Source organism: Pongo abelii, chromosome 21, assembly GCF_028885655.2.
Source record: "Pongo abelii isolate AG06213 chromosome 21, NHGRI_mPonAbe1-v2.0_pri, whole genome shotgun sequence".
In the NCBI taxonomy this organism is placed as follows: Eukaryota; Metazoa; Chordata; class Mammalia; order Primates; family Hominidae; genus Pongo; species Pongo abelii.
In genome coordinates this window covers 53000890-53026633 of record NC_072006.2, presented here as the reverse complement: position 1 = coordinate 53026633, position 25744 = coordinate 53000890, and the positions used below count along the sequence as shown (strand labels likewise).

Sequence of the window (25744 nt, the reverse complement as noted above, 5' to 3'; positions counted from 1 at the left end):
AGGCACGTGGACTCCAGGGACTGCTGAACTGGTGTCTGCCGTGTGCTGCCCATGGGCCGTGATGAAGCCCCAGGGAGTCCCTGTCACCCTGTTTGCGAGGATGCTGGGGGTCCCAGGGGCTCTTCCTCATGACAGCCCTGAGTCTTGGTGCAGCAGGCTGCTACCTCACTGGAAAGCTGAGATCTGCCTGTGGGCATGCAAGCATCCATGCCCACCTGGCCCCCAGCCAAGCCGAAGGCCGTGATGTGTGATAACGAGTGCAGGCTCCTGTCCCGGCTGCACAGCTCTCAGCACAAGGAAGCTGCTTTCCCAGTCTCCAGAGGGGTCTCTGGCACTGTTGAGTGAATGGGTTTGTTGTACCCAACTGGACCACGGACACAGAGCAGACCAGCCCTAACAGCAGCGAGAGAGCCCCTTGTAGGCCGTTAGCAGACAGCCTGGCTTCTCAGCTGCCGGAACCAGTTCTCCTTACTGGGTCTCAGAAAGAATTCAGTCAGCAGGTCCCAGTGGGGTGGGAACTCCATGTTGGTTCTGGGTGTTGACCGTTTGGGGAAGGAGATTTTGTGAGTAATTCTCCCTCTCTCCTCCCCAAGTTCATTTCCAGGCAGGGACAACATCACTTCTTGTCTCTTTGTTCATTGTAATCTGCCGGTCTGTCACATGAAACTCCCTTAAAACACTGCTTTTGCATAATATTCCTTGGGCCTAAATGTCCATGGCACCCTGTTGTCTGTACCTTATTGTATTAATTAAAGTCTGCGGTTGACTGCTGTAAGGAAGCGATGCAGCGGCCTCAGGGAGGTGGCTCATTAGCGTTGCAACGCTGTTCTCATTAGCAGTGCAGAGGCGGCCAGTCAGGCTGGGGTGGGCAGCTTTGCTCTGCCAGGACCCAGGTTCCCTCCAGCTCCTTGCCCCACCATCTGCTGCGGTGTATCCCACCACCCCAGCCTGTGGAAAGAGGAAAGGGAGGAAAGCCATTTTCTTTCACGGATGTGCCCTGGCAGCGAGGCACATTGGTGATAACTTAGTCATGTGACCACACCTGGCACAAGGGGGGCTGGGAGATGTAGTCTGTGGCTGGGCAGCCAAGTACCAGGGAAGACTCCATTCCCCAAAATGACAGAAGAGGGACGTGGATTGAGGGACAGTGGAGGGGCTGCCTCATTTGGCATTCTGTACCCACCAAGGTCTCTTTTCTTCTCTCTTTGGACTTTGGGATCTCTCTGCCCTTGCCTGGGTCCTCTGTGTAATCTCAGGCTCTAAGGATCCCTCCCAGCTAGGACCTTCCCATCCCTGCCCTCAGCCTCTTTATCTTTTTTTTTTTTTTAGACAGAGTCTTGCTCTGTCGCTCAGGCTGGAGTTCAGTGGTGTTATCTCAGCTCACTGCAACCTTTGCCTCCCGGGTTCAAGCGATTCTCTGCCTCAGCCTCCCGAGTAGCTGGGATTACAGGCACCCGCCATCATGCCTGGCTAATTTTTGTATTTTTGTAGAGATGGGGTTTCACCGTGGGCCAGGCTGGTCTTGAACTCCTGACCTCAGGTAATCCTCCTGCCTCAGCCTCGCAAAGGATTACAGGCATGAACCACTGCACCCGGCCAGCCTCTTTATCTTAATTTTTGTCTTCCAAGGTCTGCTCACTCCTCACTGATGCCTTTCCCAGCCACGCTGCCTGGAACCTCACTGACGTTCAGTGAACTTCATGCACGTCTTTGTCACCCCTTCCCCTGCCGCTCAGTATAGGTGACCAGGTTTGGGATCGACATGTACATCTTTAGCTTAGCTAGATGGAATGCCCACAGGATCCTGCCCCCGATGGTTTGCACATTGCATTTGTTGAGCACCTAGTGTGTGCCAGAGAGTGTTGTGGGTGCTGGGCATACGTAGGGCACATAGTTGATTCGGGCCCTGTCCTTACCGAAGGAGCATTCAGGTGGGGGAGATATAGTAACAAGTCAAAACATAAATAAATAGTGGGGAAGGAATAGGTGAAAAAAAACCCCACAATAAAAACTGAATGAGGCCAGGCGTGGTGGCTCATGTCTGTAATCCGTACACTTTGGGAAGCCGAGGTGGTTGGATCACTTGAGGTCAGGAGTTCAAGACCAGCCTGACCAACATGGTGAAACCCTGTCTGTACTAAAAAAATACAAAATTAGCTGGGCATGGTGGCGCATGCCTGTAATCCCAGCTACTCGGGAGGCTGAGGCAGGAAGAATCCCTTGAACCCAAGCGGCGGAGGTTGCAGTGAGCTGAGATCGCGCCATTGCACTCCAGCCTGGGCAAATAAGAGCAAAACTCCGTTTCAAAAAAAAAACCCCCAAAAAACAAAAACTGAACCAAAACATACCCAGATGCTGACTAGGACCTACTATGAGCTGTATGAGCTGGGTGAGTCACTCCTCCCTGAGCCCCAAGTCCCTCTCCTGTAAAAGGGACATGCGGTCACATCAGTGTGCCCTCCCCAGGATTTTCCTGGTGTGCTCAGCAGATAGAAGCCACTCATCACGTTGTGTTGATTTTCTGTCCGTTAACAGACTTGCCGGTGAGTTTTTGGCATGCGGCAGGAGGTGGTAGTAGGTTCTGTCTCTGGGAAAGGAAGGGGATGTTCCTGGGTTGGCTCGTTCACTGCATCCTCATTGCTCTCCCAGGGTTCCAACCTCACAGACATCTGCACTCAGCTCCTCCTGCAAGGGACTTTGTTAAAGATCTCTGCCGGCAACATCCAGGAAAGGGCCTTCTTCCTCTTCGACAACCTTCTCGTCTACTGCAAGCGGAAATCCAGGTGAGTGGCCAGGAGGCTGGGATGGGGTCTGGGCTGCTGCCTTCTCCGGGTGATGCCTTGGGCTTGTCGCTTCCCTCTCTGGGCCTCCCTTTCCTGTGAGTTGAGGGGTTTGTTCTAAATCAGTGCTGTCTAGTAGAAATATAATGCAAGCCACGTGTTATGTTAAATGTTCTAGTAGCCACATTTAAAAAAGTAAAAAGAAACAGGTAAAATGAATTTAAATAATATATTTTATTTAACCTAATAGATCCCCAAATATTAGAATATTTTATTCAATTATAATTATACATGTAATTATTATTTAAAAAAATTATTAAAGAGATATTTTGTGTTGTGGTTTTTTTTTTTTTTTTTTTACACTAAGTTCTCAAAATCTGGTGTGTATGTTATACTCACAAAACACCTAAATTTGTCCTGGGCACATTTGAAGTGCTCAGTAGCTACCTGTGGCTCATGGCTACCATATTGGATAGCACAGGTCTAGATGATTGTGGAAACTGGGAGGTTCTTTGTGACACCCACATCCTGTAATTCTAAGCTCTAAAAGTTGAGGGTTCAAGAGGAGCGAAGCTCTTTCACTGTTCAGTTTTTGGAGGGTCAGGATAGTTTCTTCACCTTCTTTGTGTCTTTCACTGGTCCTTCTTGCGCTCTGTAGAGTCTAGGAGTAAGTGGATGGTTGGCTGAGTAGGTAGACGGAGGCAGGTGCATGTGTGATGGGAAGTGTGGTGACGGGTTGTGTGGGCACACGGGATGAGGTGCAGATGGCTGGAGGTTTGGGAGGTGAGTGGATGGTAGATAGAAGGAGGCAGGGAGGGAAGGAAGGAATGTGGATGGATGTTGGAATTGACGTATGTGTGAGTGAATGAGTGTTTGAATGCTTGGAGGTTTAGGAGATGGCTGGATGGAGGAATAGATGGAAAGCTGGGGGCATGTGTGGATGTTCAGGCAGTTAGAGAAGTGGATATGAAGACTGGCAGATATGCGTCTAGATGAATAGTAGATTGGGGCCTTCAGGTATGGTGTGTTGAGTGAATGGGTAGATGGATGGAAGGCTGGGTGGTTATATAATTGGGAAGGTGGGTTGGTGACGGAGGTTTGGAGATTAGTGGATGGATGGCCAATTGGTTGGCGTGTTGATGGATGAGTAAGTGGTTGGTTAATAGTTGCCGAGGTGGTTGGGCTCTGGGAGGGAAAGTGGGACAGTTGGACTACTGAGTGGATGGATGGGTGAATGATTGGAGAGAGGGGAAATTAGGAGATGGATGTGGGGGTTGGATGACTGTAGTAGCTGGCGGGAACTGATGGTTGGATGCATGGGTGAGTGGGTGGATTGGCACAGAGAGATTCCTGACTTTAAGTTTTCATGTTCAGCAGGTATAGGATGGTCTCAGCTGACCCCTGCAGCACTTTTCAAATTCTCTTTGCTGTTACTTTGTCTTAGGGAGAAAATAGTGATGTTCCAGAGGCTTCTTAACTCCTCTGTCTAGCAAAGACTAGAGCTGAGGCCTGAGGTGCAGGCCCTAGGCCCTACTTTCAGCATTTTCCTGTAACTTGCTTTGTGTCCTAGGCCATGCCACTGACCGTCTCTGAGCCTCAGTTTCCTTGTCTGTCTGTGCTGGCCTCCTAAGGTGTGGTGAGAAACCTTACCACTGGATGAGTAATGGATGCTCCATGCCCATGTGTGGGCTTCCCACTGTCCTCCTCCTCTAGTGGGCCTCTCTGAGCCTTCGTTTTCTCTTCTGTAAAGTGAGGCGATCAGCCCCTTCTTGTAGTAGTGTTTGGTTAAGAGCTAGGCCCCCCATTAGATCCCTGTTTAGCCGCCTTTGTAGCTCTGTGACTTTGCTTCTCTGTGCCTCAGTTTCCTCATCTGTAAAACAGAGTGAATGATCATATGTACCTCTTAGGACCACTGAAGATCAGATATGTGAGTGTGCCTGGGACATAGTGGGTGCACAGCATAGTAGCTGCCAGCACCATTGTTGTTAATTTGGCTCTGGTGTGGTCGCACAGGTACAGCACCTGGTGCACAGGAGGCTCTGAAACCACAGGCCCTTCCCCATTGCCCTTTCCCCCCTGTTCTGGGCTTGGCCCTTCCTGTGAGGGCCTGGGCCTCCTGCTTCTGCTATCTCCCAGTGGCTGGCTCAGCATGGCTGTTTCTCGTTTGCTCCTTCATTCTCGCCCACTCCTTGAGGTCTGTCTGTCTTATGTCCTGCTGTCCCCTCATGAACGCCCCCTTCTCCTCTTTCCCTGCCTCCTTTCTGGTCTCTCTGGGGCTGTCCTCAGAGTCCTCGTTGGGTAGTTTCAGGGCTGCTGCCAATGTCCACCCTGAGCCCTGCCCCGCCGCTCTGCCCCAAGCAGTCTGGAGCAGGCACTTTTCCCAGAACACTGGGGTTTGGAAAACAGAACGTCCGTTTAGGCCTCTGTGACCTGCTCCCAACTTTTAGCCGAGTTTACTCAACCTTTGGCTTCCAGGTGCAGGCTCTGCCTCCTCTGGGGCCGTCTCACCTGTGCAGAGACAGCAGCTGATTCTGATACTGGATTCCAAGTGGGCTCCCCAGGGCCTTCCTTGTGGGTGCCCTGAGCTCTTTCAAGGCCATTCCCCACCTCACTTCCACAAGTGAGCTGGGCTGGCTGCAGGGAAAGGGCGCATGTGTCTCTTGAGAGAAACTGGCAGGCGGCTAGCATTCCTGCCTCTAGATGGAGAGCCAGAGGGCTGAGCTCTGGGAGGCCCAGGAGATTGGGCAATGGTGGGTGGATCTCCCCGCCTGAGTCTGATGTGGGTGCAGGCAATGCCTGGATTGGCTTGGTGACTGCTGACTGTGTTTGTCTTTGCCTGGGTCATGCAGGGCACCACCCATCCAGGACATGGGTCAGGGGAGTTCTCTGACTCACAGTGCTTCTGGGCGAATTCAAAAGCAGAGGCTCCTTGGGTGTCAGAAGTGGAAAACGGGAGGCAGTGTTTTAAAAACCCACCTCCCATCCTCCAGAAGGGGAAACCAGGACCCAGAAGAGCAAAGTCTCATGCATCTCAACCCCCTGCTTAGCATCTTAGAGGCAGCAGTAGTGTGTCGCCATTAAGAACACAGAGGGCTGGGCGCAGTGGCTCACACCTGTAATCCCAGCACTTTGGGAGACAGAGGAGGGTGGATCACTAGATCAGAAGATCAAGGCCATCCTGGCTAACATGGTGAAACCCCGTCTCTACTAAAAATACAAAAAAATTAGCCAGGTGTGGTGGCACGCGCTTGTAATCCCAGCTACTCGGGAGGCTGAGGTAGGAGAATTGCTTGAACCCGGGAGGCGGAGGTTGCAGTGAGCTGAGGTGGCGCCACTGCACTCCAGCCTGGGGGACAGAGCGAGACTCTGTCTCAAAAAAAAAAAAAAAGAAAAAAAGAACACAGAGGCTCTGCTTACTATCTGTGCGACCTTGAGCAAATTATGTCAGCTGTTTGTGCCTGTGTTTTCCTACCTGTTATATGGGGATAAAAGTAGTCCTCATTTCATGGGGTTGTTTTTACAGAGTAAAACATGTAAAGGTACACACGTAATGTGGTTAGAATAAGGCCTGGTACGTGGTCAAGTAGAAGAAATACAAATATATATATCTTTATTTGGGTGTCTCACACGTAGCCCACACTTAAATTGTGTCTAAAAGGGCTCTTGTTTTTTATCTTAACTTTTGCCCCTTGGATCTTCCTCATTATCAGTAAATGGTACCAAAATTTGTATTAAGTCAAGATTCTCCAGATAGACTAAATAGGGTGTGTGTGTGTGTGTGTGTGTGTGTGTGTGTAAAGAGATTTATAATAAGCAGTTGACTCGTGATTATGGAGGCTGACAAGTCCCAAGATCTGTCGTCTGCAAGCTGAAGACAAGCCAATAGTGTCGTTCTGATCCTAGGATTGGCAGGCTCAGGAAGAGCTGATATCTGCTTGAGTCTGGAGGCAGGAGAAGAAATTTGCTCAGGAGCTGAAGCCAGAATCTTCTTGATTTTGAGCTGTCCTTATCCCCATACCAACTACATCAGCAAGTCCTTTCCATCCTGTTATCAAACTTTGCCCAGAACCTCAGTGCAATTCCAATAAATACTCTAGGAGGTGGTTTGTGTACGTGTGTATGTATATATGTATGTGTGTGTAAATGATCAGCTGACTGTAAAATTTACAAGAAAATCCAGAGACAGAAATAGCTAAGACAATTATGAAGAAGGTCAAGCTAGGGGACCGTTATTACTGGATTCTAAGTCCTGCTGTAAGGTCATAGTAATTAAGACAGCGTGGTATTGGTATGAAAACAGACACGCAGAGTAATGGAATTGAATAGTGAGTTTAGGAGTAGACCCACATGTAAGCAGTCATTTGAATTTCAACAAAAACACCAATGCAATACAATAAATGGTGCTTGGTCAGTTTGATATCCAGTAGGGGAAAAAGTGATTCTTGACCCTTACCTCATACCAAACACAAAAATAATTCAGCTGGATCATAGATTTAAATGTAAACGTTAGAATAATAACACTTCTACAAGAAAGCATGGGAGAATATCTTCATGATCTAGGGGTAAGCAAATATCTTAAATAGGACAAAGAGTATCGTTATAAAGGAGAACTAAATTCATTAGACTATACTACAATTTAGAATTTCATTAAAAAATACTGTGAGGAGAGTGAAAAGACAAGCCACAGACTGTGAAAAGGTCTTTCCAGTTTGTATAATGGCCAGAATATTCACATCCAGAATATATAAAGAGGCCCTACTGTAGCCAGACTTGGCCCTGTGCCTATTTTTGTCAATAAAGTTTTATTGGAACATGGCTATGCCCATTTGTTTATATACAGTCTTAGCTGCTTTGATGCCGCAAGGGCAGAGTTGAGTAGTTGTAGCAGAGACCATATGGCCTACAAAACTGAAAATGTGTACTATTTGGCCCTTTTCAGAAAAAAAATTGCCAACCTCTGCTATAAATAATTAAGAAAAAGACAATTCAACAAAAAATGACAAGGGATAGTCATTTCACAAAAGAAGGCACCAGATCGCCAATAAACATACACTGTTGTTTGAGGTTATTTACTCATCAGGGAACTACAAATTAAATGTTAATGAGCTACTACTGTATACGTACCATAATGGCCAAAATGAGACATAAAATACCAGTTATAGAGGATGTGGGACAACTGGAATGTTCCTACACTGTTGGGCATGGGAAAATTGGTACAACTATTTTGGAAAACAGCTTGGCAGTATCTCCTAAAGCTAATCATGCACACTCCTTACACTCAGTAATTCAGCTCCTCAGGTATCTAACCCAAAGAAATGCGCACACATGTTCTTTATCAGGCACGTGCAGGAATGTCACAGCAGCACCACACTGGAAAGAAGCCAGATGTCTGGCCATGTCACTCCACCCCAGCAGCATGGGTAACTCACAGCCATGAGGTTGAGTGAAGGAAGCTGGACCCAAAAGTACACATTTGTGATTTCATTTGTATAAAATTCAAAAACAGGCGAAGCAAATCTGTGGGGTTAGACATCAGGACCGTGGTTGCACTTGTCAGGGGAAGAGGGCAGTGATGAGAAAGGGGCGTAAGGGGGTGCCTGTGGGGAGCTAAATATGTTGATACGGTGTGTTCATTTGCAAAAGTTAATTGAGCCATGTTAATGCTTCTTTGGGCATTTTTTTTCTGTGTGGATTTTATACTTTAATACAAAGTTTCCAAAAATATATATATGCACATATGTATGTATATGTTTATATGTGTGTGTATACACACACAAACACACACATACACACCCTCGTCCTTTCTCATCTTGTTGATTGCAGTGGTCTCCTTTCTGGTTCTAGTCCCTTCTCCACCAGCAGACACAGGGAGTTTCTTGAAACCGAAGTCCATCCCATTCCGCCTGTGCTCCAACCCTCCGTGGCTCCCATCTCACACACAGCAGAAGCCCACATCTTTATCACTTACAACTTAATTTTCAGAGAGATAAGTCTCTTCCACATTCCCGAATCCTCAGCTTACCTCGTATTTCATTTACCCACTTACAGTAACAAGTACACATCAGCCAAGTCGGTGTGGGAACAAACCCACTGGCTCTTGGTGAGCATACAGCCCACCTGCTGGAGCAGAGGCCTGTGCACACCACCAAGTGGCCTTTGAGCTCTGGAAGTTCATTTTCTGCCATATCTTCACCAGAGCATTTAGCACCTCTGACCTGGTGTATGGTTTACCTTGATTAGGGACTGTCTCTATGCCCTGCCTCCAACCCCATGTTAGAAGTTGAGTTCCCAGAGACGTTTTGTTCAGCAGTGCAGCCCCAGTACCTAAAACGGTACCTGGCACATAGTAGGCGTTCTCCACATGCTTGCTGGATGCACAGATGAGTGACTTCCCGTGGCTCCTGACTTGGTATCCTCCTCATAGGAAGCTCTGGCCAGATGTTTGTTAAGTGACTGTTGTAGTCCCTTCAGGCTGCTATAACAAAATACCAGAAACTGGGGGTTTTAAACAACAGAAATTCGGGCTGGGCGTGTGGCTCATACCTGTAATCCCAAGATTTTGGGAGGCTGAGATGGGTGGATAACTTGAGGTCAGGAGTTCGAGACCAGCCTGGCCAACATGATGAAACCCTGTCTCTACCAAAAATACAAAAATTACCCGGGCATGGTGGCACATGCCTGTAGTCCCAGCTACTCGAGATGCTGAGGCAGGAAAATCGCTTGAACCCGGGAGGCGGAGGTTGCAGTGGGACAAGATCGTGCCACTGTACTCCAGCCTGGGCGACAGAATGAGACTCTATCTCAAAAAAAAATAAATAAATAAAATAAGGCGGGCGCAGTGGCTCACACCTGTAATCTCAGCACTTTGGGAGGCCAAGGCGGGCAGATCACGAGGTCAGGAGATTGAGACCATCTTGGCTAACACAGTGAAACCCTGTTTCTACTAAAAATACAAAAAATTAGCTGGGCATGGTGAGACATGCCTGTAGTCCCAGCTACTTGGGAGGCTGTAGCAGGATAATCGCTTGTAACCCGGCAGGCGGAGGTTGCAGTGAGCTGAGATCACGCCACTGCACTCCAGCCTGGGCGTCAGGGTGAAACTCCATCTCAAAAAAATAAAAAAATAAGAAATAAATAAAATAAAATAAAGTAAACAACAGAAATGTATTTTGTAGAATTCTGGAGGCTGTGAACTCCAAGATCAAAGGTGCTGGTAGACTTGGTGCTGGCGAGGGCCTGCTTTCTGCTTCATAGATGGTGCCTTCTTGCTGTGTCCTCCCATGGTGGAAGAGACGAGCCAGCTCTCTGGGGCCTCTTTTATAAGGGCCTAATCTCATTCATGAGGTCCTTTTCCCCCTGACTTCTTCATCTCTCAAAGGCCCTGCCTCCTAATACCATTACCTTGGGGGTTAGGATATAACATGAATTTTGGAAGGACACCAACATTTAGACTCTAGGAGTGGGTGAATGATAGAATTCACTCGAGTGAATGATTGAACCCTGGGAAGGTGGATGATGGATGGATGGATGGATGGATGGATGGATGGATGAATGAATGGACTGCCAATTCCAAGCCCTCCTTCCATTCTGGTCGTATTTCAGGAAGTTCCTGTCTTTGAGAAACTTAGTAGGTCTTTCCCCATTTTCTGGCCAAGAAGAATGGGTTTCTGTTACCTCCTGTTGGTCTCCCATGTCGCCTTTTAGCTGAAAAGTAGCTATGTGGGGTCAGCAAGGCTGTTCGCCTGTTTTCCAGATGAGGAAGCTGTGGCTGGAAGCGAAGTGACTTGTTCAAGTTACCCCAGCACCAGCCAAACACTCCTGCTCCTGACCCCTACCTGGGGCTCCTCTCTGTCCCCTGGGTGCCCCTCGGTGTTGTGTTCCCCTTTGCGCTGTTGAAAACAGTTGCATCGGGGAGGTGACGTGCAGGGGAGGCTGACTTCTTACTGTCTTTCAGGGTCACCGGGAGCAAGAAGTCCACCAAGAGGACCAAATCCATCAATGGCTCCCTCTACATCTTCAGGGGTCGAATCAACACTGAAGTCATGGAGGTGGAGAACGTGGAAGATGGGACAGGTAGCCCCTCCCCCAGCCCTGCCTGAGCCCTGCCTGCTCCCTGGCACTCTCTCTGTTTCATTTAAATATATTTTTTTCTTTTATCACGAGATGTAATCTACCTATAGAAAAGTGCCCAGAGCATAGATGCATGAAGCGAACATCTGGGGTGGTTAGCATTCAAGTTAAGAAATAAAACACTGCACCCCAAATCCTTCCTCCTTGCAATGCCTTCTTACCCCTACAAGTAACCACTGTCTGAATTTTGTGATGATCATTTTCTTGCTTTTTAAAGACATTTTTACCTCCTAAGCATTTATGACTAAACATTTTAATTAAAATTTCTATTTTTGAGCCTTATGTAAGTGGTTACATGATTATATATGTTTACGTGGCTTCACATATATGTGATTATATATGTGTATGTATATACAGCCCACCTGGTCATATAATGGTCATGACCATTTTACTTAAATGGTCATAAAATATGGTCGGCTGAGGGTGGTGGCTCATGCCTGTAATCCTAGCACTTTGAGAGGTTGAGATGGGCAGACCGTTTGAGCCCAGGAATTTGAGACCAGCCTGGGCAACATGAAGAAAACCTGTCTCTACAAAAAATACAAAAACTAGCTGGACATGGTGGCGTGCAACTGTGGTTCCAGCTACTGGGGAGGCTGAGGTGGGAGGATCATCTTAGCCCAGGAGGTCGATGCTGCAGTGAGTCATGATTTCACCACTGCACTCCAGCCTGGGTGACAGAGCAACACCTAGTCTCCCCGCCCAGAAAACATGGTCTACATTTTTTTTTAACAAACTGCTTTCACTCAACACCACGTTAGTGGGATTCATCCATGTCTCTGCATGTAGCTGTTTGCAGCCTGTTGGTTTCCATTGCTGCGGAGTGTTCCGTCACGTGAACATTTCACACTTCATCCATTCTTTGGGTGATGGATGTTTGGCCTGTTGCCACCGCTCACATTCATGCACAGTGACGCTGTGATGGCTCATGTGAGCCTCTCCTAGTGTATGTGCTCTTGAGCTTGTCCAGAGCAGGGGGTTCTTGCTTGGTTTTGAGCCACAGTCCCCTTTGGCAGTCTCATGAAGCCCATGGAGCCCTCCTCAGATTCAGGCTTTCGCTTCCCTAGATCATGCCAACCTGTTTGAGAGGTTTTCCAGGTCCCATCCCAGCCAGCATTGGGTAAGGGTCCCACGTTTGACTTGGCTTGTCAGGCTGGCACTAAGGTTTTAAGTAACTCCAGTGCCTGAGTGAGATGGGAGGAGCCCAGGAAGCATTTTGGGGCTCCAAGCAAGGGTCTCCCTATGAGTCACTGCTGTGTTTGTGCCTAGATGCAGGGTCTTAAAATGAAGCCCCCTGTCATTGAGTGGTTGAGAGGGGTCTTTGTTTGCAGAAGGTCTTCCTTGCCCATTGGAAAAGGATAAGAAGTGAGCGTTTGAAGGGCTGGAAGTCCAGCTCCCCATCCTGATCCAGGCGAGGGCCCTGCCTGTGCTGGGGCAGAAGGGCTTGGTAATGGGGAGTGTTGAAGGTCACGTGGCTGAGTCTCTGCTGCACCTTTGCCTCCTACCCCCACCAGCGGATTACCACAGCAACGGCTATACCGTCACCAACGGCTGGAAGATCCACAACACGGCCAAGAACAAGTGGTTTGTCTGCATGGCCAAGACGGCAGAGGAGAAGCAGAAGTGGCTGGACGCCATCATCCGTGAGCGGGAGCAGCGCGAGAGTGAGCAGCGGCTTTGGGGGGCTCGCCTGGGATCCCTGAGCTATGTGTGGCTTCTTCTGAGTGGGGGCTGTGTCTAGGGAAGGGGCATAGGGTCCTTTTCAGGAGGATCAGAGCTGTAAGAAGCAGATATTTGAAGGGACAGGGAGCTCTGGGACTATTCCAACTTGGTGGTACCTCAGAGATTGCCCACTAGACAAATGGGGAAACTGAGGCCCAAAAGAAGGGTCTTGGCTGAAGGTCTTCACTCTTAAGCATTAGGACTCAAGATGCTCCCCTTTCCTGCGCATAGCCCTATGCCCTCCGCCTGAGGTTTTCTTTGATATTCACTGAATCTGATTCTGGGAGGAGGGTCCATTGGAGCTGCCCATGTTAACCTCAGTCAGGAGTCCCTCTGGGCACAGGCACCCCCGAAGCAGTTCACATGAGGAAGTGTGGGGGCTGGATATAATCGGAGGGTGGGCTTGCAACAACTGTGTGGAGGCACGGGGCTGTTTTGTGCAGAGATCACCAGGCTGGGAAAAGGAAGATTTGGTGTGTTTTGGTGCAAGTTACTCCAGCTTTCCAGTCCTCAGTGATCTCATCTGATAAATGGGGATCCAGGTTCCTGCTGTAGAGGGTTGTAATGCTACAGGAGGTCTCGGATTTGAGCACATTTCAAAATCTGACATATAACCCTAAAAATCCTCCCCACCTCCCAGTTTTACTGAGGAGGAAACTGGGCTTCAGTTTCCTCCAAATGTGTATCCTGCTTAGTTGAAATTGCCACTTGGAGGTGTCATAGATGCTCACACTTGCTGTGTCTAAATCATAGCTCTTCATTTCCCCTGGCCTTCTGCCCCAAACCTGCTCTTCCCCTCGACTTCTACATACCAGTCAGTGGCTCCTCCCTTCGCCCCACAGCTCAGAGTCAAACTCTTAGTATCACCCCTGGTCTTCCCTGCAACGCCTGCTCCCCAAATTCAATAGATCAACAAGTCCCTTTAACTCTGCCTTTCACATATATGTCACACCCATCCGCTTCTCCTCTCCTCTCCCTACTTCCACCCAAGACAAGCCACCATCCTCTCTCAGGAATATGGGCCCAGCGGGGCCAAATCCATGGATTGTTTGTCTAGAGAAACTAGACATCTGGATTTTTAGGTAACATTTTCTGATCCTAAACATTGCACCAACATTTATTAAAATGATATTAGGCCAGATAAACCACTGAACTGGGGGCCTGGTTAGGCAGGGTTGTAACCTCTGAAATTGATCAGGGCTGAGTATGTGGTCAGGACTGGGATGGGGTTCAGGGATGTGGCCTAGGTGAGGCCGATCAGTATCTTTGTGGTCTTTGTTGGGCACATGGGATCATGGGTGGGGCTGTGGCCCAAGTGGGTCTTGGTTGTTAGAATTGGGTGTTGTCCACATCCTGACCTCAGGGCTGGGGTGGTCACTAGCATGAATCTGGAACCAACTTCCCGGGTCTAAATTCTGGTTTCACCGCTTCCAAATGGGCAACCTTGGGCAGAGAACTGAACTTCTCTGGACCTCAGTTTCTTCATCTGTAAAATGGGGATAATTATGGCACCTTATTATTATGGGTTTCTCATGTGGCGTACTGGCATATAGTAGGTGCTATAAAAGCATTTGCTGTTGTCAAAATTAGATGGGGGTCAAAATAGAAAAATGTGGGCAGAGATTAGGGTCAGGTCCTGTGAGTGTTGGCTGGAAGAACGACCAGACTTTTATCACTGGGCCGGAATGAAGATACAAGTTTTCTGATAACCTGTGAATCTAGAAACCCACCCTCAGGTTGGGGAGGCAGCTTAGGAAAGCGATTAAGAACATAGCTCTAGAGCTTGACTCCTGAGTTGAAGGCATGACCCCCTATTATCCCAGGACTTAACCTCTCTGGGTCTCAACTTTGCCATCTGTAAAATGGTTGTTTTGCGGTGTCATTGGCAGGTGCCTAGGGCAGCAACAGTCAGTGCCCTCTAGCTGCTGCTGGCGTGGTGGGGGGGGGTGGCAGGTGGTGGGGCAGGTGGCAGGCCGGCTTTCAGGAGCTGTGGGCCTGCCCCTTGTCTCCCCCCACCCCCTCCTGCCCTGGGTCTGGTGCTCTCTCCAGTGCTGACCGTGCCCCTGTGTAGGCCTGAAGCTGGGCATGGAGCGTGATGCCTACGTCATGATTGCGGAGAAGGGGGAGAAGCTGTACCACATGATGATGAACAAGAAGGTGAACCTCATCAAGGACCGCCGGAGAAAGCTGAGCACTGTCCCCAAGTGCTTTCTTGGCAAGTGAGTAGCCTCACTCTGAACTCCCTGGGTCCCTGGGCTCTCAGCTGGAGGTGGGGCAGATCATCCCCATCTACCCATGCAGCCTGGCCCTGCCCAGGAGCCGTCCTGGGCAGAGCCACAAAAGGACCTGAATCCTTATGGAGCAGCCCTCAGAGATCAAGAAGGCTAGCGGGGTCCCTAAATCAGGTCTTTCAACCTACTATCAGACATAATTTTCCATTGTGACCTGGTACACCCATTCATGTAATAAATGATTGAAGCTGAGGTTTCACAGAGCTTACCGTGCTTGATCCCACTCTGAAAATATCTGTTTCTATTCTCTTCTGTTCTTTCTATTCTATTCAAGTTGCTTCTTCATTCATTTCAAAATTAATGCTGGCAAGACCCATGACATTGTTTCACAAAGCACTAACGGTTTGAAAAATGCTGCTGTAGAACTTGGGAAAAGAGAAGCCACTCTAGGCATTTCAAGCAGAGAAATATTGAGCACAGGTAATTGATTACAAAGGTGTTTTAAGGGCTGGAAGAATAAAGGTAGGCCCCCCACCCCCACCTCATTTTTTTTGGCTGGGGCTGCCATAACAAAGTTGCACAAAACTGGTGTGGCTTAAACAACAGAAATGTATTGCTTCACAGTTCTGGAGGCTGGCAGTCCCAGGGCAGGGTGTGTCAGGGTGTTGGCAGGGAGAGTATCTGGTGAGGCCTCTCTTCCTGAGTTACACGTGAGGGGCGAGGGAAGCTTCTATAAACTTCTCAGTGCTCAGAGCCTCCACTTTCTCTGTTTGGGAGATACAGCCCCATTTTATAACTGGAGTTCAAAGGCATCAGAACACAGGTGTGACAGGCTGGCTCTTACACTCAGGTCACCTGAGGGAGAGGGCTGGGGCACGGGAGAGGCAGAAGAAATCCAGTCCTTGTAAAATGGCCAGGCTGTTTTAAGGCCCTGCAATGTGCTAGACACTCTGGAGAGGACAGTGCCAAGGGCTTGCAACCTCATGAAGCTTGTGGTGCAGCTGGGGAGAGAAGTGTGCTGGCAGTGCGGGAACTTTATTTAGAATGTAAGGACTTAAGCTCCCTCCACTTCCCTAAAGCCTTTGCAGAGGCCTAGGGTAAAAGCTGCCGCTTTATCACAGTGCTGTGGACCAGGTGAGAGGTTGCATGGGCCAGGCTTGAGCCAGGATGGTCCTTGTGGAGACGGGGAGCAGTGGCTGTGTTCTGGATAACTTGGAAGGCAACAGCATTTGCTGATGGGGTAGAAAAGTAAAGGCAGTTCAGGACTGCAAGGTGCTGGAAAGCTGGATTTGCTCCTTTGAGAAGGAGAAGAAGATGGTGGGAGGAGCAGGCTGCAGAGGGCAGTGGGAAGCCCACGAGTGCAGTTGTGGATGGGTTACGTCAGGCTGGTAGACACCCAGATGGAGATGTGGGCTTGTTGGTTGGATGCAAAATCTTGACTTGGGGAGAAAGGTCTGCATTGGGTACCTACACATGGGAGATGGCGTTAAATGGTCTTTAAAGCCATGAGATGGCCTGAACTGCGCAGGAGAACCTGAAGGGAGAGAAGAGGCAGGCCTGGGCCCTGGGGCCCGATGATGGCATTAGAAGGAGGAGGGGGCAGAGACCTCTGAGTGGAGCTGCTGGTGAGAAGGTGGCACTCCTCTAGAAGCCAAGGGGAGGAAGAGGCAGGGAGGCAGGTCCCTGGGAAGGAGCAGGAGCCCAGTGGAGGTTGAAATGCTGATAGACATTCAGGGTGAGTATGGATGTTGGGCAGGCCACAGAGGCTTAATGTGGACTTGGGGACAGCTGGCACTCATGGCCTGAGGCTTGTGGTGGAGAGGCAGCAGGTAGAAGGGTTCAGACCTGCGGGGTGCTGTGGACTCTATTGCCCTGTTGCCCTCAAGGGCCTTGGTGCCCTGTTGCCCTCAAGGATCAGGAACTCCAGCTCTGAGCTTCCATGGAGAGGAGAGTTTGGGCCCTGGAGTCCTGCTGGCTGGGGCAGGCGGGGCGGGGCGGGGCAGCCTGGCTGGCCTTTTCAGCCAACTCCTAATCCCACAGGAAAGGAGGTTTTTCTCTCAGGAGGGGCCTGCTTCCGGGCCCCCTGGGGCCAGAGAACCTTCCCGTCTCCTGCCAAACTGCTCAGTCTGGACCAATGAGGCAGCCTGTCTGTGATCAGAACTTCGAGGAGTTCTGCCTCCTCAGGAAGGATTAGAGAGATTTCTTTTACTGCCCATTTGAAACGGGGCCAGGATAGCAGCTTGTTTGTAACTGCAGGTCCGAAAGGGCCAGCCTTTCTGCAGGAGATTATTCTGATAAACGCTTCTCCCTGCACGGCTTTGCTCTGCACACAGCCCTAGGGTGTGTGATCCTGCTATCCCTGCCAGGGTCCCGCTACTGAATCTTCTTGTCCAAGATGCGTCCCTGGTCCTCGGGGGAAGAAGGACTTGGTAGCCTCCCAGATACTGATCAAGCCCTTTGCTCCATGCACTGGCATTCAGCCATGTCTTTTAATCCCCACACAACACCGTGAAACAGTCACTGCCACTATCCCCATTTTAAAAGTGAGGAAACTGAGGCACAGAGAGGGGAAGGATTCTGTACAAGATCACAAAGCCACACTGGTGCTGTCTCCCACTGTACTTTGCCTGTCTATTCATTTTTATTTCTACTCAGCACATTTTATTTTTCTCTAGCAGTTCGTCTCTCTACATCTGTCACCACTATTAGGGAACTGCATGAATATAAAAAGTGTCTGATTTATCTTTTGGTTTTTAGAGACAGGGTCTCGCTCTGTTGCCCAGGCTGGAGTACAGTGGTGTGATCATAACTCACTGCAGCCTCAAACTCCTGGGCTCAAGCGATCTTCCTGCCTCCTGAGTAGCTGAGACTACAGGTGCGTGCCACTGTGCCAGGCTTCTATAGCTAATTTTTATTTTTTTTTGTGCAGATGGGGGTCTTGCAGATCCTCTCGCCTTGGCTTCCCAAGGTGCTGGGATTACAGGCGTGAGCCACTGCACCTGGCCTGATTTGTCTTTATCACCCTTAAGGGTTGGCTTTGAGTTAGATTTGGACTCAAGTTTTGGTTCCCTCACTTTCTAGCTGTGTGACATTGGGGAAGTTTCTTAACCTCTCTGAGCCTCAGTGAATGATCAGTTAAAGGGAGATAATAAAATGTGCCTCTGAGGACTGTCGGAGGATACAGTGAGAGAACACACGTGACGTGTGCAGCACAGTGCTGGTGAGATTCGTCGGAATCGTACTGGCTGTGCATGATGAGTGTATGAAGGAGGGGCCTTTTTCTGCCCTACTCAGAGAAAAAACTCTTAGATGCCACATTTAAAAAGCAAGGAATAAAATCTGTGTATTAATGTGGAGGGTGTCCTGGGAGGAGCATGGCCTGGGCCCTCTGGCATCCTCAGATTAGTAGGGGAGATAAAACAGATTCACTCATTCATTCACCCACTCAGTGTTACCGAGTCCCCGCTATGTGCCAGTCGGGAATAGGACAGATGAAGTCCCTGCCCTCATAGAGGTAAGCATCCAGTGGGGGAAATCAGACAACAGAAAAGGAGACAGATAGAAAGAAGGGAATTTCAGCAACTTGATGAATGTGCTAAGGAAATACTTAGGGTGAAGTCAGGACAAGAGGCAATGGGGCTGGTTCAGCAGGGTGGGCAGTCAGGACCTCTCCGGGGAAGTGACATTTAACCACGATCTGAAAGACAAGCAAGAGCCAGCCATGAGAGGGTGTGGGGAACAGCATTCCTGGCTTAGGAAGCAGTACGTGCGAAAGCCCTGAGCTGGAGTGAGCTTTGAGTGATGGTGGAACAGCAGGAGGCCATTGTGGCTGGAGCCGTGAGTGGTCGGAGGGACAGGAGATGTGGCCTCAACAGTTAAAGTGGGTCACCTCAGGCAGGGCCTTGGCAAGCAGCTCGCATTTCCATCTTGGTGCTCTGGGAAGCCACTGGAGGAGTCTCGGTAGCAGAGTGAGATGAGGATGTCACTCATCACCCTGGCCCAGATCGAGGGCACTGGTGGAGCTGTCGCAGCTCAGGGTGACCAGGTATGACGAGGCGTGTCTGGCAGGGGCCGTCAGGAAAAGCTTCCTGGAAGAAGAAGGCCTTGGGTTTCATCCTTGGCAGAGATTAGATGCCGTTCAGTTATGGACGTCTGCCAGAGGGAAAGCTCCAAGGTAGAAGGGGCCTTGGTGTCTTGGCCACCTGTATGCACAGGTGCAGGGTGTTAGTGTGCACGAGAGGGTCGGTAAGGATTTGTCCAACATTGTCATCTCCAGGAGGCATCCCCGAGCCGTGGAGTCACAGGGATGGGTATTCCACTGGGTACCCCCCAGTCCCTACCGTCTTGGAGCCCATGGCCCATGGAGGAATCAGGCAAGAAAAAGGGATTCTTGTGTTGGGTCATAAGTGGTACCTTGGACCTGAGCTCAGGCGGCTTTCTTAGGAAGACTGCAGAGTGTATTCCCTGTGTCTCGCCCTGGCCGTGGCCCATGGTAGGCTAAGTAGATGTTTAGTGGGTGAATGATTCTAGGAGGCAGGCAGGAAGGAGGGATGAAAGCTGACACATCCTAACTCTCAGCTCACCCCGCCATCCCTGACTCTCAGGCTCCCCATCAAGCTAGGTTGCCTTCTCCCTGTATCTCCAGCTCTCCTCACACTGTCCTGAGCTGCGTCTTTCTGGGAGCTTGGACCTAGCTGCCCTTTGCACGCCAGCGCCCCTCCCCACTGGCAGATCGCTGGTTTCCTGATCTTACCTCTCAGGGCCTCTGTGTGTGCTGATCTCCCTGCCCAGAACACTCTCCCCTGTACCCCAGAGGTAGCTAGCGGTGCCCCACTGACCTGATACAGTTAGCAGACATGTTTTCCTCGGCCCACGTAGTGCTTTCAGAAAATGTTGGACTCGATATGAACATTCAATGATGGGGAGATTTCACAGGAAATGCTGGATTTCCTCACTCTCCTGAGAAGCTGTTAGATGCGTTCGTCTTCTAACATAATGGGCCATGATGGGCTACACTGAAGAGTGGCTGCCAGCTTTAGACACGGCAGGCACTGGCTGGTTCCGCACAGTTTCCTCCTGGCCTGTTTTGCCTATTTACAAGTTTGAGACCCCTGCGCTAGAGATGAATTTTATTGGGTTTTTGCATACCGCATCCCAGCTCAGGATTTCATATGACTAGAAATTTTGCCTGCTAAATCCAGAAGGTGACTGAGTGAGCCACTTCCCAGGTGGACCCTGATGAGGCCCAGAGAGGCACAAGGACCTGCCCAGCTTTGCCCAGCAAGCTGTGAACCCTCCTTGATCCACCAGAAGGTGGCAAGACCTAGTTTGGGCAGAAACATAGGGCAGAGTTGCTGTCCTCTGGGCCATCTTCTTCTGCCCCAGCAGCTGCTGTGGGATACTTCCTGTCCCCTAACCCTGGCCACAGAGTTGCTGATCAGTGCCAGAGGCGGCCCCCAATTAGACAGCTGGTGGGCTTCCGAGAGTGGGCACTCAAACATCTGTTCCCCTCCTTCAGCTGCTGGCAACATTCTCCCTGTCCCTGAGTTCCAAGACTTTGAGAATGGAACTGGGGGTGGACAGGACCCAGAACAATCCCTTCCCCACCTGGGGCGCCTGTCCCACAAAGCAGATGCATTTCTTCTGCACCCCACTCTGCCTCCAGCCAGGGCATTCTGAATGCTCCAGCACGCACCGCTACCTACACACCAGGCAGGTCTTTGCTCTGCCAAACACTCGGAGGCTAAAAATAGCCCTGCCCCCCTCTGGCCCTGTAATTGGAGGCGGGACAGCTGGTTTTGATAAGCAGGGTGCTCAGGCTCTGGCCAGCTGCCACCTGCTTTCATTGAACACAGATTGCCTCGGCAGAAACAGCCCCATTCCAGGCTCTCCCTTTTCCTGCTGAGTTTGAGTGGGTTGAGCTCTGGGCTGAGCCTGAGAAGCACCCGCAAGAACTAGGACCTGGGGCTCCGGCTGAGTCTCTCACCACCGGGCAGTCACGTGGGAGTTGGAAAAGCTGCCTGTCTTCCTCCTCTGGCCTGGGAGCAATTCCGTCTCCCTGAGACCTTCCTGCCGACCTCAGAACATTCCTTTCTGTTGGATGGTTCTTCCAACAGAACAGTTCCTTCATCTGTTCCGTAAATGATCATTGAGCCCCGCTCTGCATCAGGCCCTCTGGTAGGTGCTGGGATAGTGCCGTGAATAAGACAGAGAAAACGCCCTGTTCATGTCATTACATTCTGGTTGGGGGAGATGGCCAGTAAATACATAAAATAAATCTGTAAACAAGACCACTTCAGACAGTGAAAAGTGCAAAAAAGGAAGCAACACAGAGATGTGATGGATTGGATAGGGGTCGGGGACCATTTTAAATGAGGTAGTCAGGGAAGGCTTCTCTGAGGAGGTGACGTTTGTGCTGAGACCTGAAGGATGAGAAGGAACAGTTGCATGAAGAGCTGAGGAAGGGCATTCCAGGCAGAAGGAACAACAAGTGCAGCAGCCCCGAGGCGGGGAGGAGTCTGGTATTTTTTAATAAGGGAAAGATGGTAGGTGTGGCTAAGGCATAACTAGTGAGAGGTATTGGGGGTGAGATCAGTCAGGGTGGGAGTGGGTCATGCTGGGCCTTGTTTATGTCCATGTGGGAAGAGTTGGGATTTTTTTTGTGAGTAATAAGCCTGTGGGAGGGTTTTGAATATGGAAATGACATGGTTTCATCACTGTTAGCTCGCCTGACTCCCCACCATCATCTTTCTGGCCCCCTATTATTTCTTCCTGCATGTTTGTCCATTCTTTCTGTTCATCTGTCCAGCTACCACCCCATCTAGCCATCTGTGATCCATCCCTGACCCATCCACCCATCTACTCACTCTCTTCTTCATCTACCCCATATTAAGTCATCTGTTCATTCATCCACTTACCCACTTACCTACCTGCCCATCTGTCTGGCCGGACATCCATCCATCCATCCATCCATCCATCCATCCATCCATCCATCCATCCATCCATCCATCCAGTAATCCATCTATGTAGTCACTCATCCACCAACCTGCCTGCCCAGCTTCCTTCCCTCCTTCCCTCCCTCCCTCATCTCTCCCTCCCTCCCTCCCTCCCTCCCTTCCTTCCTTCCTTCCTTCCATCCATCCATGCATCCATCCAGTGAGCCTGAGACAGACCTGGAATCTGGTCACACTCTCCTCTCTGCTATTGGTAATAAGAGAAGCATGAAGCCTCAGTACAACCCCAAGGGCTATAGACTGCTACACTCGGCTTCCCTGTGGGAAGTTCTAGCTGTCATTCCCAAGGGTGGATGTGGCCAGGCCAGCTTAGTGCTAGTCCCTGTGGTCCCAGCATTGGGGAAATCCTCTCAACCACATACTGTGTTCCTGGCAGTGAATTCGTTGCCTGGCTCCTAGAAATTGGTGAAATCAGCAAGACGGAAGAAGGAGTCAACTTGGGCCAAGCCCTGTTGGAGAATGGCATCATCCACCATGGTGAGTGGAGGGCTGGGCCCAGCTGGGCCAAGGGGTGGGAACAGGTCAGACCCCAACTGTGCCATGCTTCCACTAGCTCAGGCAGCTCCTACCCTTTCCTGCAGCCGCCGTGTTTTCTGGGCACAGTGTGGCCCGCAGGAACATGAATGTCCTTGTAAAGCTGCCTCTTAGGCACCAGCAAATCAGGGACACCTCAAAAACCTGGGGGCAGGGGAGTAGAATCTTTTATCTGTCCCTTCAAGAAATGTCAAGAACCATTTGGTTAAGTTTTAGTTATTTAGCAAATATTTATTGAGTGCCTATAATGTGGCAGGCACAGTTCACACCACAATGAACGGGAGGAGATGTGCCTGTCGTCATGGAGCCGACCTTGTTGTTGGAGGGGATGATAAGATCTTTACTTGCTTATCTTTACAAAGCAAGATAGTAAAACATGATAGGTGCTAGGGAAGGAGGGTAAAGAGTGTGGTGTCGGCATTCACTTTTGAATAGGGGAGATGGGGAAGGCCTCACCGAGAAGTAACGTTGGAACCAGGACCTGAGCCACCAGTGAGGGAGGGACCCAGGTGGGCCTGATGGTTCCAGGCAGAGGGAACAGCCAGTGCAAAGTCCTCAGGCAGAGTCGAAGCGGGTTGTGCAGGGAATAGCAGGGAGGGAGTGTGGCTGCCTCAGAGTGAGGAGGGGGCGTGGTAGGAGACGAGGTCAGAGGGCACAAGGCTGATGGGAGAGTCCAGGAGGTGAGATGAGATCCTGTAGAGAATTGTAGGGTCTTTGGCTTTTACTCTGAGTGAGCTATGAAGCTGTTGCTGAGCTCTGCATAGAAGAAAGACCTGCTTGGACGAACATGCTGGCAGAATCCCTCTGGCTGCCCTGTGGAGACTGTTGGGACCAAGGGTGACAGGAGGGAGCCCAGCAAAAAGGCTGCTGTGATAGTCCAGTTGGGAGGCAAAGGTGGTTCGGGCCAGTGTAGGAGTGAGGTGATTGGTATCTTGAAGGTTAGGGCCTTATAGGCATTGCTAATGGATCTGAAGCATCAAGCATGACTTTGTGGGATAGAGATGGCTCCGTAAATCTCAGCAGTGTGGTCTCAGGCCCCAGCACGCTTGTCCCCACCCATCCATTGGTGATCTAGATCCAAGGACATGCTGAGCCAGAGGGGTCCCAGTGCAGGCTGGATCAGGGGCATTTCTGGGTCCCTCACCCCTGCAGATGCCCCACCCCAAGCTGCGAGTCTCAGCAGGGTCTTGCACGTAGCAGGAGAATGGGGTATCCTCACGTGCAAAATGGGGAAGTCATAGCACCCACCTCGTGGGGTTTCAGTGAAAAAAAAGCCTGGCCAGCAGTGAAGCCTGATGCTGGTGGGCGTGACTGGGAGGGGCCGAGGGGGCGTGGCTGACAGCGAAGGCTGATGCTGGTGGGCGTGGCCGGGAGGGGCTGAGGGGGCGTGGCCGGTAGAGTGAAGGCTGATACTGGTGGGTGTGGCCAGGAGGGACTAAGGGGGCGTGCCCAGCATCACAGGTCCTCCTGTCTCTCCAGTTTCCGACAAGCACCAGTTCAAGAATGAGCAGGTGATGTATCGCTTCCGCTACGACGATGGTACCTACAAGGCCCGAAGTGAGCTGGAGGACATCATGTCCAAGGTAGGGGCCCTCCGCCCCCGTGACCCTGACCCAGATGGCCTCGTTTACCTCCACCCCGGGTTCGCCTCGGAGCAGGCCTGTGCCCCTTGGCTTGTTTGCGTTCTCCACTGCCCACACCTCACCCCTGCCCCCATTACCCTGCCCTGCCGCGTCCTGGAAGCCATCTTTCCCTTCAGCCTGGATTTGGAGGCTCGTGAAGGATGTGGCCTGATCCCAGAATTCCTCCCCTTTTTTCTTTCAGGGTGTGAGGCTTTACTGCCGTCTTCACAGCCTCTACACCCCGGTGATCAAGTAAGTTACTCTTTCCAAGCTCCAGTTTCACGTCTACCTCTTCTCAGCTGTGTGGCCTTGGGCCGGCAACTTAACCTCTCTGAGCTCCAGTCTCCTTCTCCATTAAATGGGGCTCACAATGGCACCTATCCTTTAGATTTGTCATTAGGGTTAACTGAATTAAATTGTGGGAAGCACTGCAGTGTGTCAGTTCTGGAGCCAGACAGACTGAGGTTGAACCTCCCTCCTAGTTAGCAGCTGTGTGGCCTTGGGCAGAGTTACTTAACCTCTCTGTGCCTCAAATGTTTCCTCTGTGAAATGGGGATAATAATGGGCTCCACCTCAGGGCCTTTGTGCCTGCTGTTCCCTTTGCTTAGGATGCTTTTCCTCTGCATACCTTCATATTCGTTCCCTCACTTCCTTCAAACACCTCCATATCACAGGGATCTTCCCTGCCTACCTTCATAAAGTGTCACCAACCTGGTACTTTCTGTCCTCTGTATTAGTCTGTTTTCATGTGCCTGATAAAGACATAGCCAAGACTGGGTAATTTATAAAGAAAAGGAGGTTTAATGGATTCACAGTCCCATATGGCTGGGGAGGCCTCTCAATCATGGAGGTATGGGAAAGGCACGTCTTCCCTGGCAGGCAAAAGGAAAATGACAGCCAAGTGAAAGGAGTTTCCTCTTCTGAAACCATCAGATCTTGTGAGACTTATTCACTATCACAAGAACAGTATGGGGGAATTGCCTCGCGATTCAGTTGTTTCCCACTGGGTCCCTCCCACAATATGTGGGAATTATGAGAGCTACCATTCAAGATGAGATTTGGGTGGGGACACAGCCAAACCATGTCAGCTCCCTTTCTTCATTTTAATTTTCTTCTTCTTCTTCTTTTTTTTTTTTTTGAGACAGGGTCTTGCTCCGTTACCCAGGCTGGATTGCAGTGGTGCAATCACAGCTCACGGCAGCCTCAACCTCCAGGCTCAGGCAGTCCTCCCACCTGAGCCTCCCAGGTAGCTGGGACTACAGGCATGCACCACCATGCCTAGCTAATTTTTTTTTTTTTTTTGAGACAGAGCCTCGTTCTGTCCCCCAAGTTGGAGTGCAGTGGTGCAATCTTGGCTTACTGCAACCTCCACCTCCCACGTTCAAGTGATTCTCATGCCTCAGCTGCCTGAGTGGCTGGGATTACAGGTGCCTACCACCAGGCCCAGCTAATTTTTGTATTTTTAGTAGAGACGGGGTTTCCCCATGTTGGCCAGGCTAGGCTCGAACTCCTGACTTCAAGTGATCCTCCTGCCTTGGCCTCCCAAAGTGCTGGAATTACAGGCGTGAACCACCGTACCTGGCTTTTTTTTATATGTTTGGTTTTTTTTTTTTTTTTGAGACGGAGTCTTGGTCTATCGCCCGGGCTGGAGTGCAGTGGCACGATCTCGGCTCACTGCAACCTCTGCCTCCTGGATTCAAGTGATTCTCCTG

General features: G+C 50.3%; 1 protein-coding gene across 3 annotated transcripts in view; it reads left to right on the top strand.

The window, feature by feature from the left end:
• PREX1 (phosphatidylinositol-3,4,5-trisphosphate dependent Rac exchange factor 1) overlaps positions 1-25744 on the top strand; it is a 202424-nt gene that overhangs the window by 124096 nt on the left and 52584 nt on the right. For all 3 annotated transcript variants that reach the window (XM_024238876.3, XM_054541872.2, XM_063720557.1), the window contains exons 7-13: positions 2650-2783; positions 10735-10853; positions 12425-12574; positions 14704-14851; positions 22253-22353; positions 23890-23993; positions 24235-24284. In XM_024238876.3, coding sequence (XP_024094644.1) covers positions 2650-2783; positions 10735-10853; positions 12425-12574; positions 14704-14851; positions 22253-22353; positions 23890-23993; positions 24235-24284 — 806 coding nt within the window. The remainder of the gene's footprint in view (positions 1-2649; positions 2784-10734; positions 10854-12424; positions 12575-14703; positions 14852-22252; positions 22354-23889; positions 23994-24234; positions 24285-25744) is intronic.